Source organism: Anopheles coluzzii, chromosome 2 (assembly GCF_943734685.1).
Source record: "Anopheles coluzzii chromosome 2, AcolN3, whole genome shotgun sequence".
Taxonomy (NCBI): domain Eukaryota; kingdom Metazoa; phylum Arthropoda; class Insecta; order Diptera; family Culicidae; genus Anopheles; species Anopheles coluzzii.
The window spans coordinates 41,153,718-41,177,667 of NC_064670.1; the positions used below are offsets into that span (position 1 = coordinate 41,153,718).

A 23,950-nucleotide genomic window follows, 5' to 3' on the forward strand; every position below is an offset into this window, starting at 1 on the left:
TGTCAGGCGTTACGCATGGCTTCTCGAGGATTTTTCCAAAGATAAATGTGTAGAAGATTTGGTAAAAAGAATAAAAACAGCTTAATACCATTGATGTAGTGTCAATCTCGAGAGTCAATTAGTGTTGGTGTGCATTAGTGATGGGCAAAATGGGCGGTAGTTATCAAGGCAGCAATGTTAGTAGCTAGACGCTAGGATTGCCTGATAACTTGCTTTTGTAATATACAGGGTTTACCTAGCCAATCGGGCGTCGTCAAAGCGTTATCGGTCGCCGTAAATACTTTTTCGGGCGACGTAAACCCTCAATTTGGCACTGTCATTTCTATTCGGGCCTTGTGATGTATGAATCGGGCAAAGTACAGAATGAATTGGGCCTACTTTATATTTTGTTGCTTTGTAGCTGTAAAACAATACTTTATTGCATAATTGAGGGTTTACGTCGCCCGAAAAAGTATTTACGGCGACCGATAACGGTTTGACGACGCCCGATTGGCTAGGTAAACCCTGTGAGTACTTTTATCTACGAATCAAGAATAGTGGTAAAACGGATTCAATAGCAAACATTTGAATTTGAACGGAGTAATTCGGTTTCATTCGGAGCCAATTGGATCTGCATTTGTTCGGAGTAGTCGGATTTGGAGCCATAATTATTTTGAAGTTGGATCCGTTTTAAGTATGTCGGAGTTGGAGTAGATTCACGTATCCAATCTGTAGCTCCCATCACTAGTGTACATTTCCCCGTTACTCAATGTATGGCCATATAATTGAAGAACGTCTTGCCCGTACCCGCCGTCGATTTCTGCGCAATGTTGTGCGCTTCTTCTGATGGCGGTGGTAAGCTAGTTCAAAAAAGAACACCAAAATGGCCCCTCCATTCATTACCAGATACACGTAAAACACGAAGCGCATGTTGAACAGGTTCACCTTTCTGGCCGGCGGTTCGTCGCGCAAAGTTCTGTTGCGATTCTGGGCGATCTGCAGCAGCACGCCCTTGTGCCGTATGAGCGAGAGCTGAAAGTTCACGATTCCATTCTCGAGACAGCTCATCGTCAGCCGTCGGATGGTGGGAAACAGTGGCGAGTTCTTTGGCAGTGCCATCGCGGTCAGATACTCGATGAACGGCTCATGGATGAAGTACACCTTGCTGCGCTTGCGCACCGAGTCGAAGTAGCGCGATCGCACTACCTCCACAAAGTACTCTATGATCGGCACCGCCGTTGTACGATTGTCCGCCACCTCCGGTATGATGCTGATGTTGGACGGCGTCCACTGTACATCGAGCCGCGCTGCTATGCGGCCCCGCACATCGCTCCCATTCCACGCCTTGCCGCGAATCGCATTGCCGAACGTGACGATGGCCTTCAGGTCCAGGTCCGTATCGGCCAGCTCCTCGAGCGTTTGTATGTTGCGCAGCTTTTCGTCGTCCTGGTTTAGCTGCACGATCGTAATGCCCTGCCAGGCGGAGTAGGCCACGATGCTGTAAAACATCAACCCCATCAGCACCAGGCGATGGCGCGTGTTCCGTGGCAAAGCGACGCTGCACGCAAACACAATCGCCAGAATGCGAAACGACTCCTTTACGTACGCGGGTACGGAAAAGTCACGGCGCATCAGCACCAGCAGCAGGGACGGTATGAGCACGGCCATGGCAATGTTCGTGAGGTACATTTGCAGCGAGTAGGCATGGAAGAAGACCATCTTGTAGCGATTGGCGAAATAGTTGAACGGGACCACAAACACCAGCCGGATGGGGCACAGGAAATGGACGTACTGCAGGTTGCGCATGGGGTGCTGCATGATCGAGCGCGAGTTGGCCGCTAGATCGATCGTGTTTTCCTCGAGCATCTTCAGCGATCCACCGATGCTGCCGTTCGATGAAATGAAGCCGACCGACTCTTGGTAGTTTAGTTCGAGATATTTGATGGTGAAGTTCATTCTTTGGCGAAAAATTTCCACCATCTCTCCGTCCAGGTACTGATAGCTTATAGGGATGTAGCAGATAAAGAAGATACAGATAATTAATCGTTTATATTACATTTATAATATTTGAATAGTGCTAATACACCAGCACTCGATGCGCGTCGATGTTGATGTATTTTAAAGAAGAAACAGATTAAAATGTTTTAGCATTTTGCAACGTAGAGCATTCGAGCATAAAATAGACTTTTCAATTCAGAAGATAGTTGAAAAACTAATATTTAAATAGAGCATTGTTTTCATTGAAGACAAATTATTGATATGTTTAAGTTTAGGAGTAACATTTTATCAACTATGTATATTCAACCATTTCCATAATCATTTTGTTTAAAAATCTGTCTACGGGCCCCTTTTCCTTTTAAGATCGTAGACTGAAATACCAGCCTGTAAGCTGTTTGCATTGTATAGCATTGTACAGTATTGTATACAGATGGGCTTATCCCAAGATGTATGATTTTTATCGCTTCTGCTTCTGAATAACGATTTTAAGAATGTTTTTAATTGTTTAATTGTTTGTCAAAAACTGACGTTCAAATTTGGTTATAAAAAACATGCTATGAGATCACCTGGTGTACATACACTTTGATAGTAGTAGCTGCAGGACAAATGATGGAGAAAAACATTTTTATATCATATCCAAAGGGAAATCGCCGATTTCATCACGCTAACACAACAAACACTCCCCTCAGTCACCAAACTCATCCAAATCGGTTGTCGTCCCTAGTAATTAGCTTCGAGCTGCTTGCAATAGTCTCATTGCAAACCGTAATTTTGCTGAACTTGTGCAGCAAAAATACCTTAACCACCATCTGATCTTCACTGACGGAACAGTTCAAAACGGATCCTCTGGCTGTGGAATCTACTCCAGCATCGAAAATAGCGTCATCCAGACCATACCTCAATCTTCACCGCAGAAGCAATAGCCCAGGATATTGCTGCTGACGAAGGCCTACGCAGAAACAAACCCAACGTGATCTTCACAGACAGTGCAAATGTGCTTCAAGCACTTGAATCTGGAACCACCAGCGACCCGCACATCCAACAACTATGCAATATACCGAATTCACACCAAGTCAAATTCTGCTAAATTTCAGACAGACATTCAGGGAAATGAAATAGCAGACCCACTAGCCAACGCAGGACATAATAACCCGGCCTGCTGCCATTACACTCTTCCACACCGTGACTCCATTTGCTTTAGCAAAACCATCTTCGCCAATAGTTGGAATGGTTATTGGGTTAGCAGCGGCCGCTCTTTCGTGCGCACCATCAAGACAACAACACCACCATGGAGAAATCATCCATCACACCAAGACCAGAGAATCATATCACTACTTCGGATAGGATATGATAGAATCATATCACGCACACCCGGCTCACCCACACATTTTTATTGCAAAAATCCAGCCCACCACTATGCAGTTTCTGTGGCATCGAAATCACCGTCTGCCACATCTTAACCGAATTCCATGGTTATACAGCGGAATGCATCACCTGCAATTGAACCACAGCGTCAACACCATCCTCTCGTCAGACAGAGATTGCCAGCGTAAATTTTTAAAATTCCTTCGTATTACTAACCTTTATAAATAATTCTAACCAAAACTATATTTGTAACAGACACTGTTTTAATAAAATCAACAGATAATAGCTTTAAGTAAACCGAGACTACCCGGTATAAGGTAATTTGCAAGCCAAAAATGGCTTGCAAAGAAGAATGTTAGTTTTTAACTATATAATTAATTAAATTGTTAAAAGAGGCGAATGATGCCAAGCGGATCAACGTCTCTATAAAAATAAAGAAAAAAATACATACTCTTGGATTCAAAATTCCATCACCTGTTCTCTCTAATTCACTTTAGGATGAATGAAAATATCACGTTATTTTGACATTATTTCGAGCAGATACTCGAATATAATTCTAGTTTTCTAGCTAAAATAATCTAGGCTGAAAATTAGCCGCGTTCGAGAGGAAGATGCTCAGAAGGATACTTGCCGTATGTGTGGAAGGACAATGGAGGAGCCGATATAATGACGAGCTATACGAGCTGTACGGCGACCTCACTGTCGTACAGCGTATCAAGCTCGCCAGGTTCGGGTGGGCTGGCCATGTTGTGAGCATGGGAACGGACGACCCAGCCCGTAAAGTCTTTTTAGGCCGTCCGCAAGGACAGAGGGGGCATGGTAGTCCCAAATTGAGGTGACAAGATGGCGTGGAGGCGTCCGCCATTAAGGCCGGGATAACGGACTGGCAGACGAAGGCGCGAGACCGTGAGCGGTTTCGGACACTCCTGAGGCAGGCCAAGACCGCAAAGCGGTTGTAGCGTCAGATAAGTAAGTAAGTAAGAACATTCCAGGCTAGTTTTGTGTATTTCTATGGAGTGTTTACATGATTTTAGCCTCCAACTGTCACACTCGATATAAAAAAGCTGACTAAAATCGTGAAGGGCCCCTAAGAATTAAAACTGCCGTTGAAAATTTATGTTCTTCTACCTTTTTCTGACGAAGCTGTGAAGTACTTTGCTCGTTATGACAAAAGGAATAACGTAGCGTGTTGAGCAATGGATCTTCCTTTCTTGCATCCAACTTTCGCCCAGTATGGTTCAGTGAGTTTCTATAAATACAGTTTTTTTTTCAAGTTCGATAAAAACAGTGTGTTTTTCAATTTGAGACTTGAACCCATGATGGACATGTTCTATTTCTTTGATCATGATTTGTCGTTTTAAATTTTGAATTAATTGAACATCATTTATTTTGTAATGCATTAGCAGTCAATAAAAAAGTTAAATTAATCTTTTTTTATTATTTTAAAACGCTTATTTTCATAGGGCGTAGTAACGAAGAACTGGGAAGCATACATTGATTTTAAGAAGAATTAAGAAGAATATTAGCGTAGTTTTATGAAGCAATTTACTGCTAAGTTGTAGTAGTTGGAGTGTCTCTCGAACTTCTGCCTATTTTCTTCAGTATAACAAATTATACCACTGAAAAATACTCCTCCTTATTCCTACGAGCCTTATGTAGTTTAAGGATGGCTTGTTTAAGATTTGTGCTTAGAACAGCGTATAGCTCGTATTTATGAAATATTTTATTTGTGTTTAATCCTGCGTTTAAACGAACCAAAGCGGGTATAATTAACATACAAATGAGCTTGATGACAAGTTTTGACAGGATGTTCAATGATGAAAAGAAAAGTTGAGTGCTATGACCGTTATTAAATCAACCTTGCTCGTAACTTACATAGACTGCACGTAGACTGACAAAGACATAAACATAGACTGCACCAATAAATAGAATCAATATTTTTACTGCAATAGCCCCACAACAACCAATCAATTACCTACCGATGAATCGACCCGTTTTGAAAGTAAACTGCTTTCGACATCAGCTCCACATCCGTAATGGCCACCTGTAGCTGATAGTGATGCAGGTTGTTAATCCGCTCGAAAGTGAACCGCTGCGCCTTCTGGTTGAACTGTGCCACATCTTCCATCGTGCGCAGATGATAGCAGAGCATGTTGCGTTCGTCCGCCATCTCGTCCCGCCCGGTCAGGTACGGATTGAACAGACACACCAGCAACGTTTGATAGTCGATGCGGCTCAGTATCAGAATGTCCAGCATCTTGTACCGTGTCCAGGCGCGGCGAAAGAACTGCAGCATATCGTACTTTGCGATGCCGCGTACGAGCAGCACCACCCGGGCCACCGGGTTGCGAAACGCAATCGCCGGCAGAACCTCCTCCATAACCATGGACACGTTCGCCTCACAGTACAACGCTTCCCAGAGCGGGTAAGGGTTGAGATTGTAGCCATAGGTTGGATCATTTCGATCCCTCTCGGCCGACTGGAAGTACGTATCGACCGTGTACAGCTTGTACGAAGCTTGCAACATATTCACTCGGTGACACTTGATCGCCTCAATGATGGCATTGTCTACCGTATCGTCTCCGATGATGGTGGTGAGCGTTTGGTAGCCCTCCAGAAACTTAGTCATCATGGATTCGTACATTAGAAACGCGGGCGAATAGCAACGGGTCGTGGTCGCTTTGACCTCAATCGCGGCACTGCTGAGCCGTACTGCTATAGAACACACCAGAAACAACACCATTGAAAAGTGCATCTTGCACGAAACACGGTAACACGGGTGAAAACACACTGAAACTACCCATTTCCAGTGGAGCTGCTTATATACACGCAAAGGAAGCTTTCCTGCGTGAATAAATTGATGAACGAGATTGTTAAAAAGGTTGATAAACAATTGATTGTGATGCTTATCGGTGACAAAATGGAGACCCATTATATTGTCACGCACGCACGTTAACACCAGCGATTAACTTCTGGCGGTTGGGTTTGTCGCAGTGTAAAATAGAAAGAACATTACAGCCATCAATATTGCATGGCACCATTAGACTCAACAGGTATTGTGTGATTTGACGGTTAACGCTTCTACTTGTTTGCCGCTCAGTTCGTTTTATAGGAGCTAATGAACTGTAGAATGAGTGTAACAATGTTGGGTGGTTTGCTGTTACGTTATTATGAAAGTGTTTCACTCCATCATCAGGACAGAATGAAAGTTTTAAATGGGAGCTTAACACGGAAAACTGGAAAAGTCTTCAGTGTATGTGTTTTTCTTTCAGTATAATGGTCAATACTGTTGCTTAAACGTACTAAATCAGCACTTGAACTAGAAAAGCTACACTAATAGACTTCGGCGAAATGAAAACTCCACTTAAATCATTTAATGCAGCAAAAATCCTATAATATAAGAGTGGCTGTAGAAACCTGCAGGTAATTTAAAATAAGATTGGAAGCAATCATAACTTTCGTATTCTTTCATATCGAACCATGTACAGGGTAGCAACGTAAAAGTGGTACACGTACACGAAACTCCTTTTATTGTGTTTCTTAACACTGCGTGTCAAACGAAAGATTTTTTTACAGCTTGTTCTCCGTTTTTTTCGAAACAAATACTGCCTGTTTTCAGTAAAGCTCTCCCAACAATTGCAAAGGGTTAACATAGTAGTAAGGTTGTCAGATATTAGTTGCGCACGCTGGTGAAAGAAAAATTGATGGCTCTTTAGCTAACTTTGATCAAGTAAAATCATCGTATTTATGGAGCATGTCTTCATGATGTACCAGCAGTCGAACGATATCAAACTTTATCACCTGAGTTGGTTTGGAGAGCTATGTAGGCAAAAGGGAAATTGCCATTGTTTGTAATTAACATAGGCGTTCAACTAAAATAGGTGTACCGTATTTTAGGGTGTATAATGTCCTCTTTTTAAGTCGAAATTTATCAAAATCAAATTAAGAAATTCATAGGGAGGAACTTTTCGATAACCACTGAGACATTAAATTCGATTACAAACAAAGTCATACATAGTCTAGTGCATGGATATTCACGAAGATAATATTACAAAGATAATATCACACTGGTTGTTTAAATTTATCAGTCAAATTCGTAAAAAAGAACCACTTAGGCATAAGGTCAAAAACTAAAGCTCTCAAAATACCAAAAGAATACGAAGGTACCAACGAAACTGATGGCCTTCCATTCCTTTGTACTAGAAGCACAGCAAAAACAATTTTAATATGAATCAAATTGATAAAGTAGACTCTCTGTTTCATTTGTTTGAAAATTCCTAAATTAACAAAAAGATTTTCTACTAAAACTATTGAATAATTTATCATGGAAAGTCGTATACGAGAAGTCGTTATATAACTAATACGATTCTTTTTGCAACACGTTATGAAAAGCCGTTCGAAGCCTTGTTTTAGCGTACTTATTCGAAAATACAGTTTTTGCCTTCAGCAGGATTCAGCGCCAGCCCGTAAAACTTCGAACGTTCAAGCATGTCGTTAGTAAATTTTGCCTTATTTCATCAGCTCATCTGAATGGCCTGCAGATTCAGTATTTGAGAAAATATGCTTGCAAAGCTTGATGCCGTTAATCGAATCGAATGAGGACGAATTCAGGAATCGTTGAGTGAAGATTTGAGAGAAAATGCCGAATGACATTGTGCATGTGGCTTTCAATGACTTTGAAAAGCATTTACGGGTCAAATACAAGGGAGAAAGATTTGAACTCAACTAAGTACAATGGAAATTTACTACTTAAAGATGTTGTACACATCTTTTCCGCAGATAAATAAAATCTCGTTAGAATTTTATAACATAAAAAAGGGCGTCCCTTTAAGGATAACCGTATGATGATAACGTAGGTTCTTATGACTTATGTGTAACGATTTTATTTGGATAGCCAGTAATTGTCAATTTAACGGTTCTGATGAAACCTTACCACATCCGGCATTTGCTGAAACTTACGGTTACATTTTATTTAAATGGTTTAAACCATTCGAACTTTGCTTATGAAGTTAATATTAGGTCAAATGGGAATACAATATAAGTGTTTCAAAGCAATAATAATCGAGTATCTGCAATCCCTTGGCTCGTCTAGCAAAGATGTTAGCATGGTGTTTATAATCATGGTGCCCCCTTACCCCATATCTCCAAGTTTCATGGCCCTTTATTAGAGGCATTTATTTTAATATTTTACAATAGATCGCAAATTATGTGATATATTTATAGTGATATTCAGTTTTACTGTTCCATAAAATAGATTAGTGAGACAAAAGAAAAACACACCTCACACTCGTACAATCACCGTTGAATCATAATATAGAATATGTGTATATATATATTTTTAAAGTTTATAATCTGCACATTGACTATAAAAAAATAACAACAAAAAATATCTGAACAATCTATTGCATTATCTTTCACCTGAATAGCCAACACGTTCTATTTCCTGCTGCATATTTATATTTAGTGGACTGTTTCTGGAATCAACTTGGCTGATTGGATTTATGCTAAAGGTGTCCAACTTGTTCTGATATTTCTACACTCAAGCGTATTTAAATGATGTCAACTCTGTCTATTCTGTCTGCATTTGTCCCAGGGTAGGCCAGTACAAATTTCGTTTTGAGCTTCCTGTATCCTTTTACAAACATACATATCGGGCCTAGTTACGCATACGTACATTGAGCAACATAGTCAGCCACTTTCTCAAACTCGATCGAAGTGGAACGATTCTTTCAGTTGCCTAAATACAAAGCTGTTGCTTTAACTTATTTCATGAATGTCCTGCTCAGTACATTGCGTACAATATGGTAAAATGTTCTACAAACATCCAAGAATAATTTCCTTTTATGTCATTTTTGACAAACGCTTTGATCATTCCCGCTTCAATCGAGTTTGGGAAAGTGGCTGATTGAACGACAAGCGCCTAGGTATTGTAATGCACATGAAACTTTGCCACACTTACATCGACATTGCCCATCTTTATCATACCTTTGCAAATATACTTTTATCAAGGGAGCCAGTGTCTTAATTTTATACGAAATAAAACAACTTATTCATGATAACAATGTGAACATAACTCTGCCCAAACACCGTCGGTTTATACACAGCAACTTCAGCACACAAAATAGGGAAAATCTTCGTGCGAAAATTCGTACCACAATTAAGCCAGCATAGTTTAAATCCTTTACGCAGTTTATTAATATATATCTCATTATTTCATAAGTATTTCACAACAAATCAGGTAATGTAGTACGATCGTTCGTAGTTTGAATAAGAGTTTGAGTAACAGTAGTAGCCACTGATAAGTTACATACACAGCATGCCATATTACCTACACCTACGGCACCCAACTCAATGATAGCGCTGAGTGACGAAGAGAGAAGAATGCTTAAGGAGTTTATAGCTATCTAATTATACCAACGCAACCTGCTTTCACGCCACCACACAGCCCTCGCCCGACAGCAACACTCGAAACGGAAACCCAATGCTACGGAACCGAAAAATGAAACGAAACGCCTGTCGAGCAGTACATGTACTAGGGGTTTTTTTTAAACAACAATCGTGTATTTGAAGCAATAGTTTAGTTTCATTACATGCAAAAACAAAGTGATCGAGCGCTTTCGTACGTTCGCAGGCACGGCCGTTCGTACCGTGTACGGCAAATAACAAAATAAATACTAACACCCGGATACAAGTGAATGATAATGAAGATGAGGATGGTTTTTTTTTTAACAAAACGAAACAAAACAGCACTAACCGAGAAAACGGCCTGGCTGCCTACCTGTCTGTCTGTCTGGGAGAGCTGTGTGAAGAGTGTTTTGTTGTCTTCAGTACAAGCCTGCCCTTCATTGTATGCCCTTTCTTACGCCTATGCCTGTTGGATACACTCCTGTACGTGGATTTACATATAGGGATATTTTTTTTCAAATTCTTCCTTGCTGCTCGATTGCACAATTGCACAGAACTGTCCGTAAAAGTGGTTATGCTAATCTCTCTATACCATTCTCTCTTGCCTGCCTGTCTGTCAGGGGGTTGCCCCCCGCCCGTCTTATAAAATATTGCGGCCATCCTGGAGGCTCACTACTTCCCGCTGCGGAAAAACGTTCTTCTCCCTCTTCCCTTTTGTTTCTCGAGCAGGACGTTTGTTACATTATTGGGTGGCGTGCTTACGCGTTTCTTCTTTTACGTACAAAACAGCAAACAACAACTAGAATCATGAAAACACCTGAGCTGACAATTTGATCTGACCTTCAGCAACTAGCAACCTGCTGCTTCCTCCCCGTAGGTGCGTATGTGCAGAGGTCCGAAGGGTTTAGGTTTTCCTTTTCCGGTCTGTATCGTTCTGTGACCGGAACTGTGTGTCTTTTGTGGCAGCTGCTGCCAGGATAGTTACGTACGCTTACACGATACTGAGTGCTTACAGCTAAGTTAATAATGTGTATCTGTATATGTTATTGTTTTGTTGTTGTTGTTGTTGTTGTTTCGTGTCTCTGCGACCGCATACATCAAATATCGCCTTTTCATTACGTTAACATATGGGTATGTATATATGTATAAATTAGGTCACACAGGTGCTCTGCTGGCAATGACTTCCTTTTGTGTCGCATCAACATTTCGCCCCGTGTGCCCCTAACACACTAAGAAATAATCAACAACGATAGCACGCGCGCTAGCAATTATTACACGTGAATGCAAGCAACAAACCCACAAATACACCTCCACATGCACACACACACATACGTATGCAAAAAAGATAATAAATAAACCCCTGAATTAGAATCGAAAATCAACGCAACGACAAATAAGTATACGCGCATGTGTGTGTGTGTGCTTGTTTGCGTGAAGCCGTGACGCGTGTGGTTTGTGAGTGATTTGTGTGTTGGTGTGTGTGTGTATATATAGACAGAAAGATCGCACGCAACGCTAAATGATGGATACTACACAAGGGATGAAAAGTAACAAAAAAGGGTGCAAGGGCAGAACCATTGTTTAAACTTCTTACAATCAGCGAGTAAAAATAAACCAAACAATAAACACATGAAGAGACAAAAACGAGCGAAAAACAAATGTTACAAAAAATACTACATCTAAATACTATTCAACCAGTCTGTCCCGGCGCCGAGAAACGCCGAAACTGTAACTCACACACACGTAACTCACGATTTGCTAATTCAAAATAAACAAAAATCCCCCTTTAATCCTTGCGGTGCGATTACATGCGCGATTATCTTCTAGAGCGATCGCGATCGCTGTGTTGTAGATCGATCGATCGAAATTAACTACATCGTATTATTGTTATTATTATTGTAAATATTATCATTATTATTATTATTATCAGGCAATGATCGCTCAAGCAGCCTCCTTTCCATTACTCACAGTTACGTCACACTTACACGACTCACACATACACACAGCAAATAAATAAGTTAGCTTACACGTTACACTGTCCTCCCTTACTAGCTATCTACAGTCTCCACTTCTCGTCTACACACCCAGCCCCCGTCCAAGCCGTCCACAATCCTTGCATCTTTGCACCCCCTGTTTGAGGACGCTGCGCCAAACAACGAGCAAGGCCCACCGCAACAGTGCGATCGAGCCGATTAGCTGACGTTCTTGCACAGATTCAGGCTACCCGTTTGATTGTTGGTCGTGAGACATTCGTCGCTCTGCTTTAATACTATATTTGGCTCGAGTATGGAATGTTTGATCGTTTTGCCATTGCCCGTCGTTATCACGCCCTGATCGTGCTGTCCGTAGTAATCGTCCTCGTTGTTGTTGTTGTTGTTGTGGGCAGTGTTGGCGTTCGCGGCGTTCAGCGAGTTGTTGTTGTCCTGGTCCACCTCCATGCCCTCGTCCTCGTCGTCGTACTGTGGCTCCGATTTGATGTTCTGCAGCAGTACGGGCGTTTGCTGACCGTGCTGGTGTTGCTGCTGCTGCTGGTGCTGCTGCTGCTGCTGCTGCTGTTCATCGTCCGTGCTAGTGCCACCGTTCGTGGGCGTCCCGGGCGGGTTGAGTGCGGCGGCGGCTGCCGCAGCAGCCGCTGCTGCGGCCGCGACGGCCGTCGGCGAACCGATCGGGCTGCCACCGTTGTTGAGGCGTAGGTTGAGTGCGTTCGCGGCCGCCGCCGCCTGTATCACATCCTCGATGCCGAGCTTGCGCTTCTCGGCCCGCATCTCCTGCTCGTACTGCTGCACCAGCTTGCGCTTCGAGTAGTACTTCTGGTACTTTTGCGTGTCGAGCATCTTTTTGCTGGCGTACGGTGACAGGGGCCCGTTCGCGTTGCCATTGCTGGCGAGGTTGCCATTGTTGCCGTTGCTGCTGCTGTTGTTGTTGTTCGCGTTGCTTGCGTTATTGTTGAGATAGTCCTCGTTGAGTACGACGGCCGCGGCCGCATGCTTCGCCTTCATCAGCTCCTTGAAGTTGTTGCGATGGTGCTGGAACTGCTGCTGCTGATGGGCGACGGCGGCTGCAACGGCGGCGGCTTGCTGCTGGGCGGCGGCCGCTGCTGCTGCTTGCTGCTGTTGCTGCTGTTGCTGCTGCTGCTGCTGTTGCTGCTGTTGCTGCTGCTGATGCTGCTGCTGTGCTTGGGCATGTGCCTGCTGCTGAGCGACCTGTAGCAGCTGCTGACGTTGTTGGGCAAGCTTTTGCTGCTGCTGCTGTTGCTGCTGTTGTTGCTGTTGCTGCTGTTGCTGCTGTTGCTGATGTAGCTGCTGCTGGTGTTGCTGTTGCTGCTGCTGGTGGTACAATCGCTGCTGCTCTTGCAACCGCAGGGCGTGCTGATGCTGCTGCTGCTGGTAGTCTCGCTCCTCAGAGTCGTTTGTGCTCTACGCATGCGCCAACGGGGCAACGGGGAGAAGAAGAAAAACAAGAAAAAACAAACAATTATATCCGGGACAAGGGATGGATCAACACCGATTTACCGCCCATACGCATGCACTTTCTCTTTCTCGAGCGGGATCGGTCGTGCAAGTAGAATGGCAGCAAAGCCCTAATCAGCATAAACCGTAATGCTAGCACATCTTTTAAAAACGGGATTACGAGTAACACCCGATTCCACGTAAAGAAAACATCCCAAACAACAACAAAAGATACACACACACTCATGCAGAAGCAGCACAGTAGCAGTAGTATCAGGCCATCCGTATCTGATTTCACCACGTTTGTCACAGCGGTCCGTGCTGGCCATACGCTAAGCACTCTCATTTTCATTCCCAGCGCGTTCGCAACCCCGCGGGCGGTTCGATGACTCGATCGGCCTGTCCACCAAACCCATTCTCCGAAAATAGGAAGAGAAAGCTAATGCTTGCCGCTTGTCACGTCACGTCGCACGGGCAAAACCGTCCCGAAAACCAACACTAAACTCCCCCCAAAAAAAAACAAAACAAAAAAACAGCTCCCTAGTAGGATCGCACACCCGAAAGAAGGAAAGACAAAACGAACGACTTCAACGCCGGCGCGTACGCGCGGGCAACGAACCTACCTCGCCGTGCAGCCCCTTCACCTGTAGTGCTTCCGCCACCTTCAGGAAGTTGGGCAGGTCCTCGTACTTGACGTTAACCTGGAGAATGAGACAGAATAAAAAAAAGAAGAAGCAAATTAGTCTCATTTCCTTAGTGCAAGCGTGCAGCTGCAGGCTCGTTCTACCGTACCTGACCGCTGTACATGAAGTCTAGCAGACCGGCCATATGGTGACTGTTGACGTCGGTCATGAACAGTATCGGGTGCTGGGACGGGTGCTCGAGGAAGATCTTCTGGAAGTACGGGCTGCACACGGACAGGACGAGCTTGTGCGCCTTGAAGATCTTGCCGCCGGCGGCAATCGTCACGTCCACCATCTGTCCGTCCCGCTGCAGGCTGTGGAATCCTTTGCACATGTTGCCGTGGAATCCGCGCCACGATAGGAGGTACTGGAAGGAAGAAAAGATGGGAAAAGACGGGTTCAAAAATCAGTTCTAAACCATTGCCATGATTGCTGAGAAGGGACTGAAAGTAAAACTTTGCATACATATTGCATCATTCCTTTTTTTCTAGCTACGCTGACATTATCAGTAATTCCAGTGCTTTATAAACCTGTACTCTGTGATTCTCGTTCTCCCCCCCCCTTTCCATGGTCACGACAGTCTGCAAAGATCGCTGCGTGATGATCGCTTTGCACCATTGCACCGAACTGGGCAAGAAAGGCCAAAAATAAACGCAACCAGCACTGCGGCTCGACTTAAACGCTCCAAACTTGTTCTTCCAAAATTAACTCTCTTCTCGGATGCAACCAAGACGCAAAGAGCCGCAAAATAGTAAAACCTACCCAAAAATGCGGAGCAGGTAAGTGGTCTTTCTGAATGGAAGAAAAACGAACGAAACAAAACAAAAAAATATATATATACACTCAAAACATTCAGCAGGGAAAGGGGCACCGCGGAGGTCCGCTCGAAATGGCACAACCGAACCGGTTACGGCACCGAAAATCCTCCCTACCGCAAATGACCTCGCGGCATTGTGCGCGGGGGGATGCGATGAGATGAAAGCCTCCGAAATGCGCCACTCGGAGCGGTGGCTGTTTTTTTGGGCAGTTACTATCTCTCTTCTCTCTCTCTCTCCGTCTCATACACACACACTTTACTCTTAATTCGTGCCCGTGTGGAGCTGTCTCTCGCCTAGGCTCCCGAAAAGAAGGCAAAAGTTCGAAAAATCTTAATTTATTTATTTGTTACCCAATACATAAGAGCGTCTTGCGTGTTTGCTTCTTTTGGGGGGCTTTACACCAAGAGTGTACGAGTGTGCACGCTTCGTCGGGATGATCGTTATGCAGACGCAGACTGCTCGTTGGAGCGGCATCTAAATGTTCTGCTTTATGCGCCGTTCCGTCTCTCCATTCGAAATAATCGATTGCAATACAAAAGGGACGACAGAAACCGTCTCAAACCCATCCGCAAACAAACCGATACTTTCGTAACCGTTGAGCACATATTGCGTGATGCACAGCGCCGTAGTGTAATGGGCAGGTCGCTAGGTTGGGCAAAGACTTCTAAACCATCGATCGACGTTCGATCACGGCTGATCGCGGTGCCTGGGCAATCGGACAGGTGTGTCGCGTTATGACCGCGCAACCCATCATCGGCAAACCTGCCGTGGGTCCAGTCGGTCCGTTCGCATACCCACCCCATAAGTCAACAGCATTAGTCAATGAAAGCGAACGGAAAGCAAAAGCGACTGCCAAACATCACCGACGTCCCGCCTGGCATCCGAAACGTCGTCGTTTGCATTCCGCTCGAAAGACGCCGCACAACCGCACCGATCGTTTACCTTACCCGCAAATCAAAGCTACGTGTGAGTGCGTGTGAGTGTCTGTGTCTTTGTCCCGGAATCGCGGGGCGCGTTTTCAGGTCGAAAGTGAAAGTTGTCAACGACGAGGGCGGACAACAATGCGACGGAATAGAACCGGAAAACAAAAACACCACCGTCAATCCGGATTGCCTCTGACGCGGTCGTTTCCATTGGAACCCATCACTCTCTACCCGCCCAAACCCCAAACCCAAAACCCATCAGGGTTCCCAAAGTTCAGAAGAAGAGTTGCTATTTATATGCTTTTTCGGTGGTTGTGTGGCATTTTTCGGACTCCTCGTCACTGATAAAGGTGTGATTTTGTTTTTGCCACCCCAACCCCAAACCGAAAGTGAAGCCTGTTGGGGCTGCGCGAGTGAGCGCGGAGTGAGAATACAACTCCCCGCACGAGTTTAGCGGAGATACTGCGCAGTACCGAACACCGTGCGCCGTTACGAATGTGTGAACCACCTCCAAAAAAACCCTCTAAACATTCCGAAACACACACACACACACAACGGGCCTTTTCGCAATCGCCGTGCCCGGTGGTACCGTTTGTGTTACCTTCCGAAGGTCTTTCAAACTGCCAGAGTCAAAACGCACAAGGAGAGGGACGACGCTGGAAGGTAGTCGTCAAGCACGGCACGGAAGGGGCGATACTGTTGGCCACAATGTGTTTCGAGAGCTCCGAAGAGAGTTCGTCGACTCCGTGACGGATGAGATGACTGCACATGCGTTCGGTCGAGACGCGATCCGCGAGAGCGTGTGTTACGCGGATGAGCCTCAATGGGTGAGGGGAGCATCTCAGCCCCCCGCGGGCCCCGGGTGGAGGCGCCTCGCAGCAGCAGCATCAACAATAACAACACAACCAAACATCGCACAACAACTCTAAAATAAAAACAAAACTTTAAAAAATACCCCCCTCCTTGCCAACCAACACTGGCCTAGCTTTATGGTTCACTTGGCTCACGAAATTCGGCTAGAAGCTCGAGATTTAAAAGAAAAAAAAAAAACGCACCACAAACACACCACAATCGGCAATTCCGGATGGTTGCTGCGGTGTACGACTTCGCTGCCTTCTTCGAGTGTTAGTGGGAGCATTTCTTGCAAGCTCCGAATGTCGGTGTCGTAACCACCGAAAAACCGCACTGTTTTGATTCAGTTTTGGGCCGGGTTCAATGGCCGCTTTAATGCAGCCCTTAAATGTAGCTTCTCCCTCCGCTCGTACCGCTCCGGCTGTTAGGAAACAATGGCAGAGCGATATTTCGAAATCGGGCACTTGGGGGCAGTTTTGCACCGGGAAGAACAACAACAGGTGCGCGGGACATACGACACAAGACGAACCCGAAACTGGAGACGGCTGGTGAAAAGTGAAATCTATTCTAATTTGAAATGCAAAACTGTTCCCATAGCATGCGACGATGCCGAAATCCTTCCCGTGGAACCCTCCCAGGTCGGAACAGCTTCTACAGACGTTGCTGAATTCCAACATTCCAGGGTGCCATTTTGTGAAACCCGCTGCAACCTGTACGCGTACCTGTACCTCGACTTCTAATTATATAAATACAATACCGTTTACTTGCGATCTTCCTATACGCCATGCCACCGCGTGTGGTTGGGAGTTCCCCGTCGTGCACTTGTTCCTACCCACACACACACACACACACATACCCACAACCGCAAAGACTTACCACAGTGTGGCACGAGGGGAATAGAGAAGAAGAGCAGCAACAAAAAAAGTGAAAGTTGCCGAAAAATATATAAATCTCCCCGCGGGCCAAGCAACCGATCGATTTCCCAGTACCGGTTACCGGGTGGGTTTGTCGGAGGTTGTTTTGTTGTTGTTGTTGTTGTTGTTGTTGCTCCGGGTAGAGTGCAACGAGTGGGGAGCACAATTTTGGAGCATTAGATCAAAATAAAGATCGCTGGGTAGACGCACACATTGGCAGCCGAAAATGAAGACGGAGAGAGAGAGAGGGAGCAGGTTCCGCTGTGGTTAGGCTCTCCTCCTTCGCGCGATCTTAGGCTGGTGCTTTCGCCTTTCGATTTTGGTTGTTGTGATTTTCTTACACTTCTGCAGTGTTTGTCACGAGGTGGGGCGAGAGGACGAGGAGGAGGAGTCAGCTGCATAAAGGGGCATTGGCACGTACGAGCTACCCTCCCCTGCTTGCGCTCCCCTGGGCTAGTGGCTCTAGTGGTGTTTGTTTTGGGGTTGTGCTTAGCTTCTCACATCTCCAACCATCTCCGCATTAGAAGGACGTGGCGGGTGGGGCATGTGAGCGGTCGCAAGTTGCATAACGTTCTCTTCGCCATCACCACCACCACCACCACCACCACCATTATAACTCCACGGACGACTTATTCCAAACTATTCTGCTTGGACATTATCAACGACGCAGACCGCAGCGGACTTTGAACCTGTCGAGGAAGATTTTCGAGCGTGTCGAGCAGCGAATATCAACAAAGGGTGAGCAATACTGAAGACGCTTCAAAATGTGGCCCGTTTTGGGCGGTATTGTGCTGCCCTTTTTCGCAATTCTCCAAGGAACTCGTTTACGACCCGTCGGAAAGGAAGCAATGCAAACGGCATTTGAGGCTTGCGCTGCTAAGCGAATAGGTAATATTTGTCGACAGCAAACCGTCTTGCGCATGGCGCGCGTTGCCACTCCGTTTGACGACGACGCTTGCTTGAGCAACCACTTAAGAAGTGTGTCACGTACATCGAGCAGGTGAAAGCGAAAGCGCTATCTATCGCCCAGGAGGGGGCTCAGAACGAGCTGGCGTCGAGGCGGTAAAAAGGGGGTTCCGACGGGAGGGGCGTCGGCCTAAACACGCTAAACACAGCGCTGTAGCTATTAATAATCGTCTTTGGTCGTGAATGGCGATTCATAAATCCAAACGACTTGCTGTTTATTGTCAGCTCATCCAAATGAGCAACGGGTCTGGGGTGGTTTTTGGGCGAAAGGGCGAAAATTTCGTTTTCTTTCGTACAATTTGTCATGTTTGAGAGGTTTAACTTAGCATCGAGACTTAGATAGCATGGATTCTTTGATTTAAACATGAATTCAAGCGGAGAAGCGTGAAAGCCCGCCGAAGGTGACGAGTCATGCAACATCAAATGCTAACTAATTTCATCATCTCCACCATTTCCACCTGCAACACTATTCTCTCTCACTCGTCGATCCCCACATAAGTCCTCTCGTTAATGCTCATTAGTACGGGGATCAAAATGGAACCCCCTACTTGCTCCAAAGATTGATTGTTGTGTGCGCGCGTCTAACTCCGCGATGTGGTACGAATGGTTCGATCGTGGTGCGTATGCGAGAAGAATTAACCCTTCCATTGCTGCCGCCCGAACCGGGGACCGAGGATCCTGAAAGTGGTTGCCCCCGAAAAGCACAATCCCAATCAAACCTCAATCATTCCCATCTAAACTAACACACACACACACCCGTCGGCTGTCGAGTACTACACCGGGCTAACAAAATTTCGCGTGTGAGATTCTGCACGCTTATATGGCATTCTCAAGGCTTGCCGGACGAACCATCGCAAGATGGCGCAATCGGAGCGCGTGGAGAATATCTCCGACAGCCGGGCGAACATCGTGGCGAATGGCAAACGGTTTCGAGTGTGAGGTGTTGATTGTGGTCACAGCGCTGGCATCGGTGGCACGACGTCATGCGGTGATACAATCCATCCCCCTATGCACACCTCTCCCTTCCCTCTTTCTGCGCAACATATGTGTGTGTGTGCGTTCTGCGGCAGCAAATTTTTGGAAAGTCGTTTGCCAAAAATCCTTCTCCTTTTCACCCCCTCTATGAAGCGTGTAGTGTTGACTACCTTTGTTAAGCTTACGCAAGCGGTACAATGGCACTCGGCTGCAATAGATACACCGTAGTTGGCGCAAGGCGTTGATGTCTGATTGTGTGTTTTGACGGGGGAGACGGTGTGCACATGTCACGTCCTTTTTGGGGAATCATTTATCTTCTAAACGTCAGAAGTTTGATATCGGATGATTATCATTGTCAGTGTGAACTTTGTAATGTCTGAACGAAACTGGCTTATTAAATCCTTGGGAAATTAACTACAAAATGACACCGTATGAGTAGGTCTGATACAAAGATATCAACTCAGTCTCAAAGGAGGATCTCCATTGGACCTATAGCATAGAAAAGCATTCAGCTAACTAGTCCTGATGTTATGGAGTATCCAAGATCCATGGACAATCCACCCAATGCAATATCTATGTGAAATTTTAGTCAATAAATCAGATCAAAGAATTTTGGACTCCAAGTCGCTTATGAAGCTTTGAGATGTTCGACTTCGGAAAGACATTACTGCAAGTAAGTATGTCAGTAGGTATCGCTTAGAAATGCTTAAAAACCCCTTAAGAATGCTCCACCAATTTACCTGATCGATGTTGTGATGTTCGTTCATCTGATGGAGCAGCTTCTGGTTGAGGGTCTTGAGATGATTGTTGCCACCGTCGTACAGGCTGCTCCGCTCGGCATAGTCATCGTAGTCCGTGTCCCGGTCGGTGCTGCTGAGCGCGCTGCTGTTGCTGTGCAGGGTACCGTTCGTGTGGCTGTTGGCCGCGGCCAGCAGCGCACTAAAGTCCGCCGTCGGTCCGTTGGACATTTTGCGCAGCTCCGGCCCGTTGGTGGGCGGTCCGCTGCTCATGTGGCTGGTCGGGCTGCTGTTCAGGCTGCTCGCCTCGTCCCGGGCCGACCCGCTGCTGCTGTTGCTGGTCGTGCTGAGCGAGCTGACACCGCTCGTCGTCAGGTGGCTACCGCCCGGGCTGAGGTTGAGCGATTCCATCAGCTTGTGCTTGCTTTCCAGCGTCGCGTTGCCATTGTGGCCGGCCCCATTTGGGCTGCTGTTAGCGCTGTTGTTGCTGGGCGAATGGTTGCTCGCGTTGTTGTTGTTACTATTGTTGTTGCTGACACTGTTGTTGGTATTGTTGTTGTTGTTGTTGTTGTTGCTACTATTGTTGTTATTGTTGTTGTGGTGATCCTTATTGTTGTTGTTCTTCTCCTTGCGGCCACCGCCGCCGCCACCACCGCCCCCGCCGCTTCCGGCGCGCGTTATTTCCTGGATTTGGCTCAGCACGATCTCCCGCTTGAACTGGTCGAACTTCGACTCGCCGTGCTCGTCCCCGATGATATCCGATATGTCCAGCATGCTGCCACCGCTGTGCCCGTGGCTCGCGATCAGCTCGTTCTTGATCTTGTGCTGACTAGCGGCGTTGGCGGCGGCGGCCGACGCTGCGGCAGCCGCGGCGATCGCGGCCGCTGCCGTCGAGTTCATGATCTCGTCGTCGAACTGGGCGTCGTCCAGCGTGTCCGAGTCGAACCGCTTGGTCGAGGAGAACAGGCGCAGCGTCGGATCGTTCACCTGATCGCTGAAGTACACGTCCATCAGGTTGAAGAATGGCCACTCGCGACGCTTCGGCTCCTCGGACATTTTGATCGCCTGTAGCGCGGACGAAAGAATGGAAGAAAGAAAATAGTTGTACCTATTAGTAATGTGCTCGTAGTTGTTTCCTTTTCCCACCCATCGTTGTGACCTCTAACATCGACCCCCGTCCCAGCTCTCGCCGCACATCGTCACCTTTGCACTCGACAGGAAACGCTCGGTCGATCGATTCGAACACGCTCCATTCTCATCCTCCAGCAAGGCGAGCCGTTGTTCCCATTCTGCCTCATGCCAGTAGTTGGCACGGGCCTGTTGCTCCGAAACCCACTCGACCGCACGAGCACAGTCGGTCAAGCAACGGCACACGGCACAACGGTGCAACGGCAGAAGATTACCCCTCCACCAGTGACCCAGTTCCCGAGTTGTTCCGGCCCCGTGGCGAAAGCAACGGACCCAACCGAACGTCAGGCGAGCAAAGCGGGCCCACGGAGCGCGCAAAGTGGGAACTGGGTAAGAATCTACGTTCCCGGTTCTCGTTTCCCCCGTTTCGGTGAAGATCTTCCGTGGATTGTGTGCGTGAAGGTGTGCAAGTGTGTGTGTGTGGATCTATTCCTACAAGCCTGAGCTTATTCTGAGACAAGCCCAACCCAACGTCTAACGGGGATGAGGTTGAGTCTGACGAGCAAAAAAAAAACAACAAACCATTACTCAGTGCACTCACTCACACATACACACGCCGAACGAGTTTGTTGAGCTGGAGCGTGGTAGTGATGCTGCCGTAGGTACCAAACCCCATTACCGAACAACGATGATCGTAGAGAACTCGCCTCTTCTGCTCTTTTTTTGTGTTCGACCTACTTCCAGACCCAACTCCGGAATGCTGGCTGTTCTATATGTTGCCGAGCTCTCGTGTTCACTTCCTTCCCCTTGCTCCACGGTGGTTTCGTGCGCCTAGATCATTTCCTCCCAATTGCCGAAACGAAGACGGTGAGAAACCAACGACCAAACTCGACGAGACCACAAAACCCATCCTTCCGCGGGTTGCCTATTACATTCTTCTGGCTGTGGGTATGGGGAGAATCCCAATCTAAGTCCGCCGCAGCTCAGTGCGCTGCTAGCTTTGGGTGCCTTCTCTACCACTGAACCCTCCTCCCCCAGAAAGAGGGTTGGCTTTTGCGAGGGGGCCCACTTATTTATGGTGGGAAATTGGGTCATACTCCGACCGCGAAAGAATAAGCTTGAGAACTTTCCAACCCGGTGGAATAGGCACCAGCCGAGAAATGGGTCAATTGCAGGAGTTGAAGGAGGGGGTCTGATTGTTAATTTTTGGATCACTCTTTTTTACCGTCTCACGGGTTCTGCTTTGTGCTGAAGTGGATCTTCCATCATGCGAGGGTCACGATCCCAGTTCGAAGCCAAAATTAAGACCCATTTGGGAGGATGGGGAACCAGCGGCAATATTCAAGCTTTCTTACAGCAAATGTAAAGAAAAGCTCATCCCAGCAACAGAAGAAGCACATTTGTTTCTGTGGTTTACTTTTCCGCGCCTAATTTTGACCCAATTAAGAAGATGAGCCTTTCGTTTTGATGCATCTGTTTAAATTCTCTCAACATAGTAGCGTAATGTTAATCTTCCTGCCTCACCGGAGAACCCAACTTCAAAGTTGAGCCGTTTGCTGGGTCCGTTAAGAAACGATTCCAACGCTGGCCCACTTTGCAGTGGACCTGCACAGTGCTTAACAGTGCGCTTGTTACGCTTAACAAGCGTGAACACAGAAACCGACACACATACACACAGTTCGGAATAACGTCTACACATCCGGCAATATCGCCACAAAACGCGCACACCACCTCTGCCATTACCCAACACGGTCGCATGATTTCCTGCCCTCTTGCAACCTTTATCGCCCGCGACTCATCACCCCCGGTTTTTAGGCGCTGGTTGCCGTCCAAACTGTGCTCTATGGCCCCTGCGCCGCACTGGACCGCGGTAAGTAATCTTGTAGCTTGGTTCTCCTCGCCCCGGCTGCTGCTGCTGCTGACACCATGTTGCTCGCTATTAAGCTTGTAAATCCGCGCACATTCCTTCTCGACACGCCGCGGAGGCAATCAACAACAACAGCGAGCTCGTAATCAGCGAACCGGCCAACGACTAGTTTTTGGGACACCACAGTCACTCCAAAAAATCTTCCAATCGAAACGGAAAACCTCATGAAAATGTATCAACACACACGCAGACCCCGTGTGCTGGGTTGGTAGGGTGGGCAGTGCTAGAAATTTTGGTAATCAGCGGAGCGCGCCCGCGAAAAAAAATCAAGCAAGAAAAGCGCCTCTATAATGAGGATCACATCTGGGCGCAATTCCTTCGCGCGAACGACCTCCGGCTGGCACGCATCGAAGAACCAACCGAGCCGACCGCTGCCTAAATTCACACTTCCAACCACCCTGAATGCTCCAATGGGGCGGTCTAGCATCGGGGGTCTAATCATCTCTGGCTTTCGTGTGCCCTCGGCAGCATCAGCAATCAGCATCGCAGCTGTCCAGCATCTTTCGGGGCCTGCCTGAGTGAAAGTGGTGCCTAGCTGTGTGTACGTGTGTCTGTGGACTATTCGGACCAGCTATTTCTCTCGTTATGGGTGAGCTGCATTAGTGGCTCGCAAATCAAAGTCAAAGATATGGTTTCGGAAATAAGAACGCACCGTTAAGCAGACTGCTTGGTCCGGGGGCCGTTTTGCGCCCGGCCGGGAGGGATGCCCATGTGCATTAAAAAAAAGCACATGATTAACGATTCTGACTGTGGGGTAGCTTAATTTTTCACCCCTTCACATGGTGCAGGAAAACGGTTTAAAAAACCCAAGAAAGCATGAAGACAAAAGAA

The 23,950-nt window shown here is 46.6% G+C and overlaps 2 protein-coding genes across 3 annotated transcripts in view; both read right to left on the reverse strand.

The window, feature by feature from the left end:
- Positions 1 to 529: 529 nt before the first annotated feature.
- On the reverse strand, positions 530 to 6,114 carry LOC120953610 (uncharacterized). The gene is made up of 2 exons (XM_040373737.2): positions 5,322 to 6,114; positions 530 to 1,981 (listed from the first exon to the last, which is right to left on the reverse strand). Exons 1-2 carry the CDS (start codon positions 6,095 to 6,097, stop codon positions 742 to 744), a joined length of 2,016 nt encoding a protein of 671 aa, XP_040229671.2. The 5' UTR covers positions 6,098 to 6,114; the 3' UTR covers positions 530 to 741.
- Positions 6,115 to 8,637: 2,523 nt separating this feature from the next.
- Positions 8,638 to 23,950, reverse strand: part of LOC120949131 (probable serine/threonine-protein kinase cdc7) — a 45,768-nt gene continuing 30,455 nt past the window's right edge. For both annotated transcript variants that reach the window (XM_040366174.2, XM_049605119.1), the window contains 4 exons: positions 20,068 to 21,129; positions 13,989 to 14,246; positions 13,820 to 13,897; positions 8,638 to 13,163 (listed from right to left, as the gene is read on the reverse strand). In XM_040366174.2, the coding sequence (XP_040222108.2) occupies positions 11,940 to 13,163; positions 13,820 to 13,897; positions 13,989 to 14,246; positions 20,068 to 21,129 (2,622 nt within the window). In that variant the 3' untranslated portion in view covers positions 8,638 to 11,939. The remainder of the gene's footprint in view (positions 13,164 to 13,819; positions 13,898 to 13,988; positions 14,247 to 20,067; positions 21,130 to 23,950) is intronic.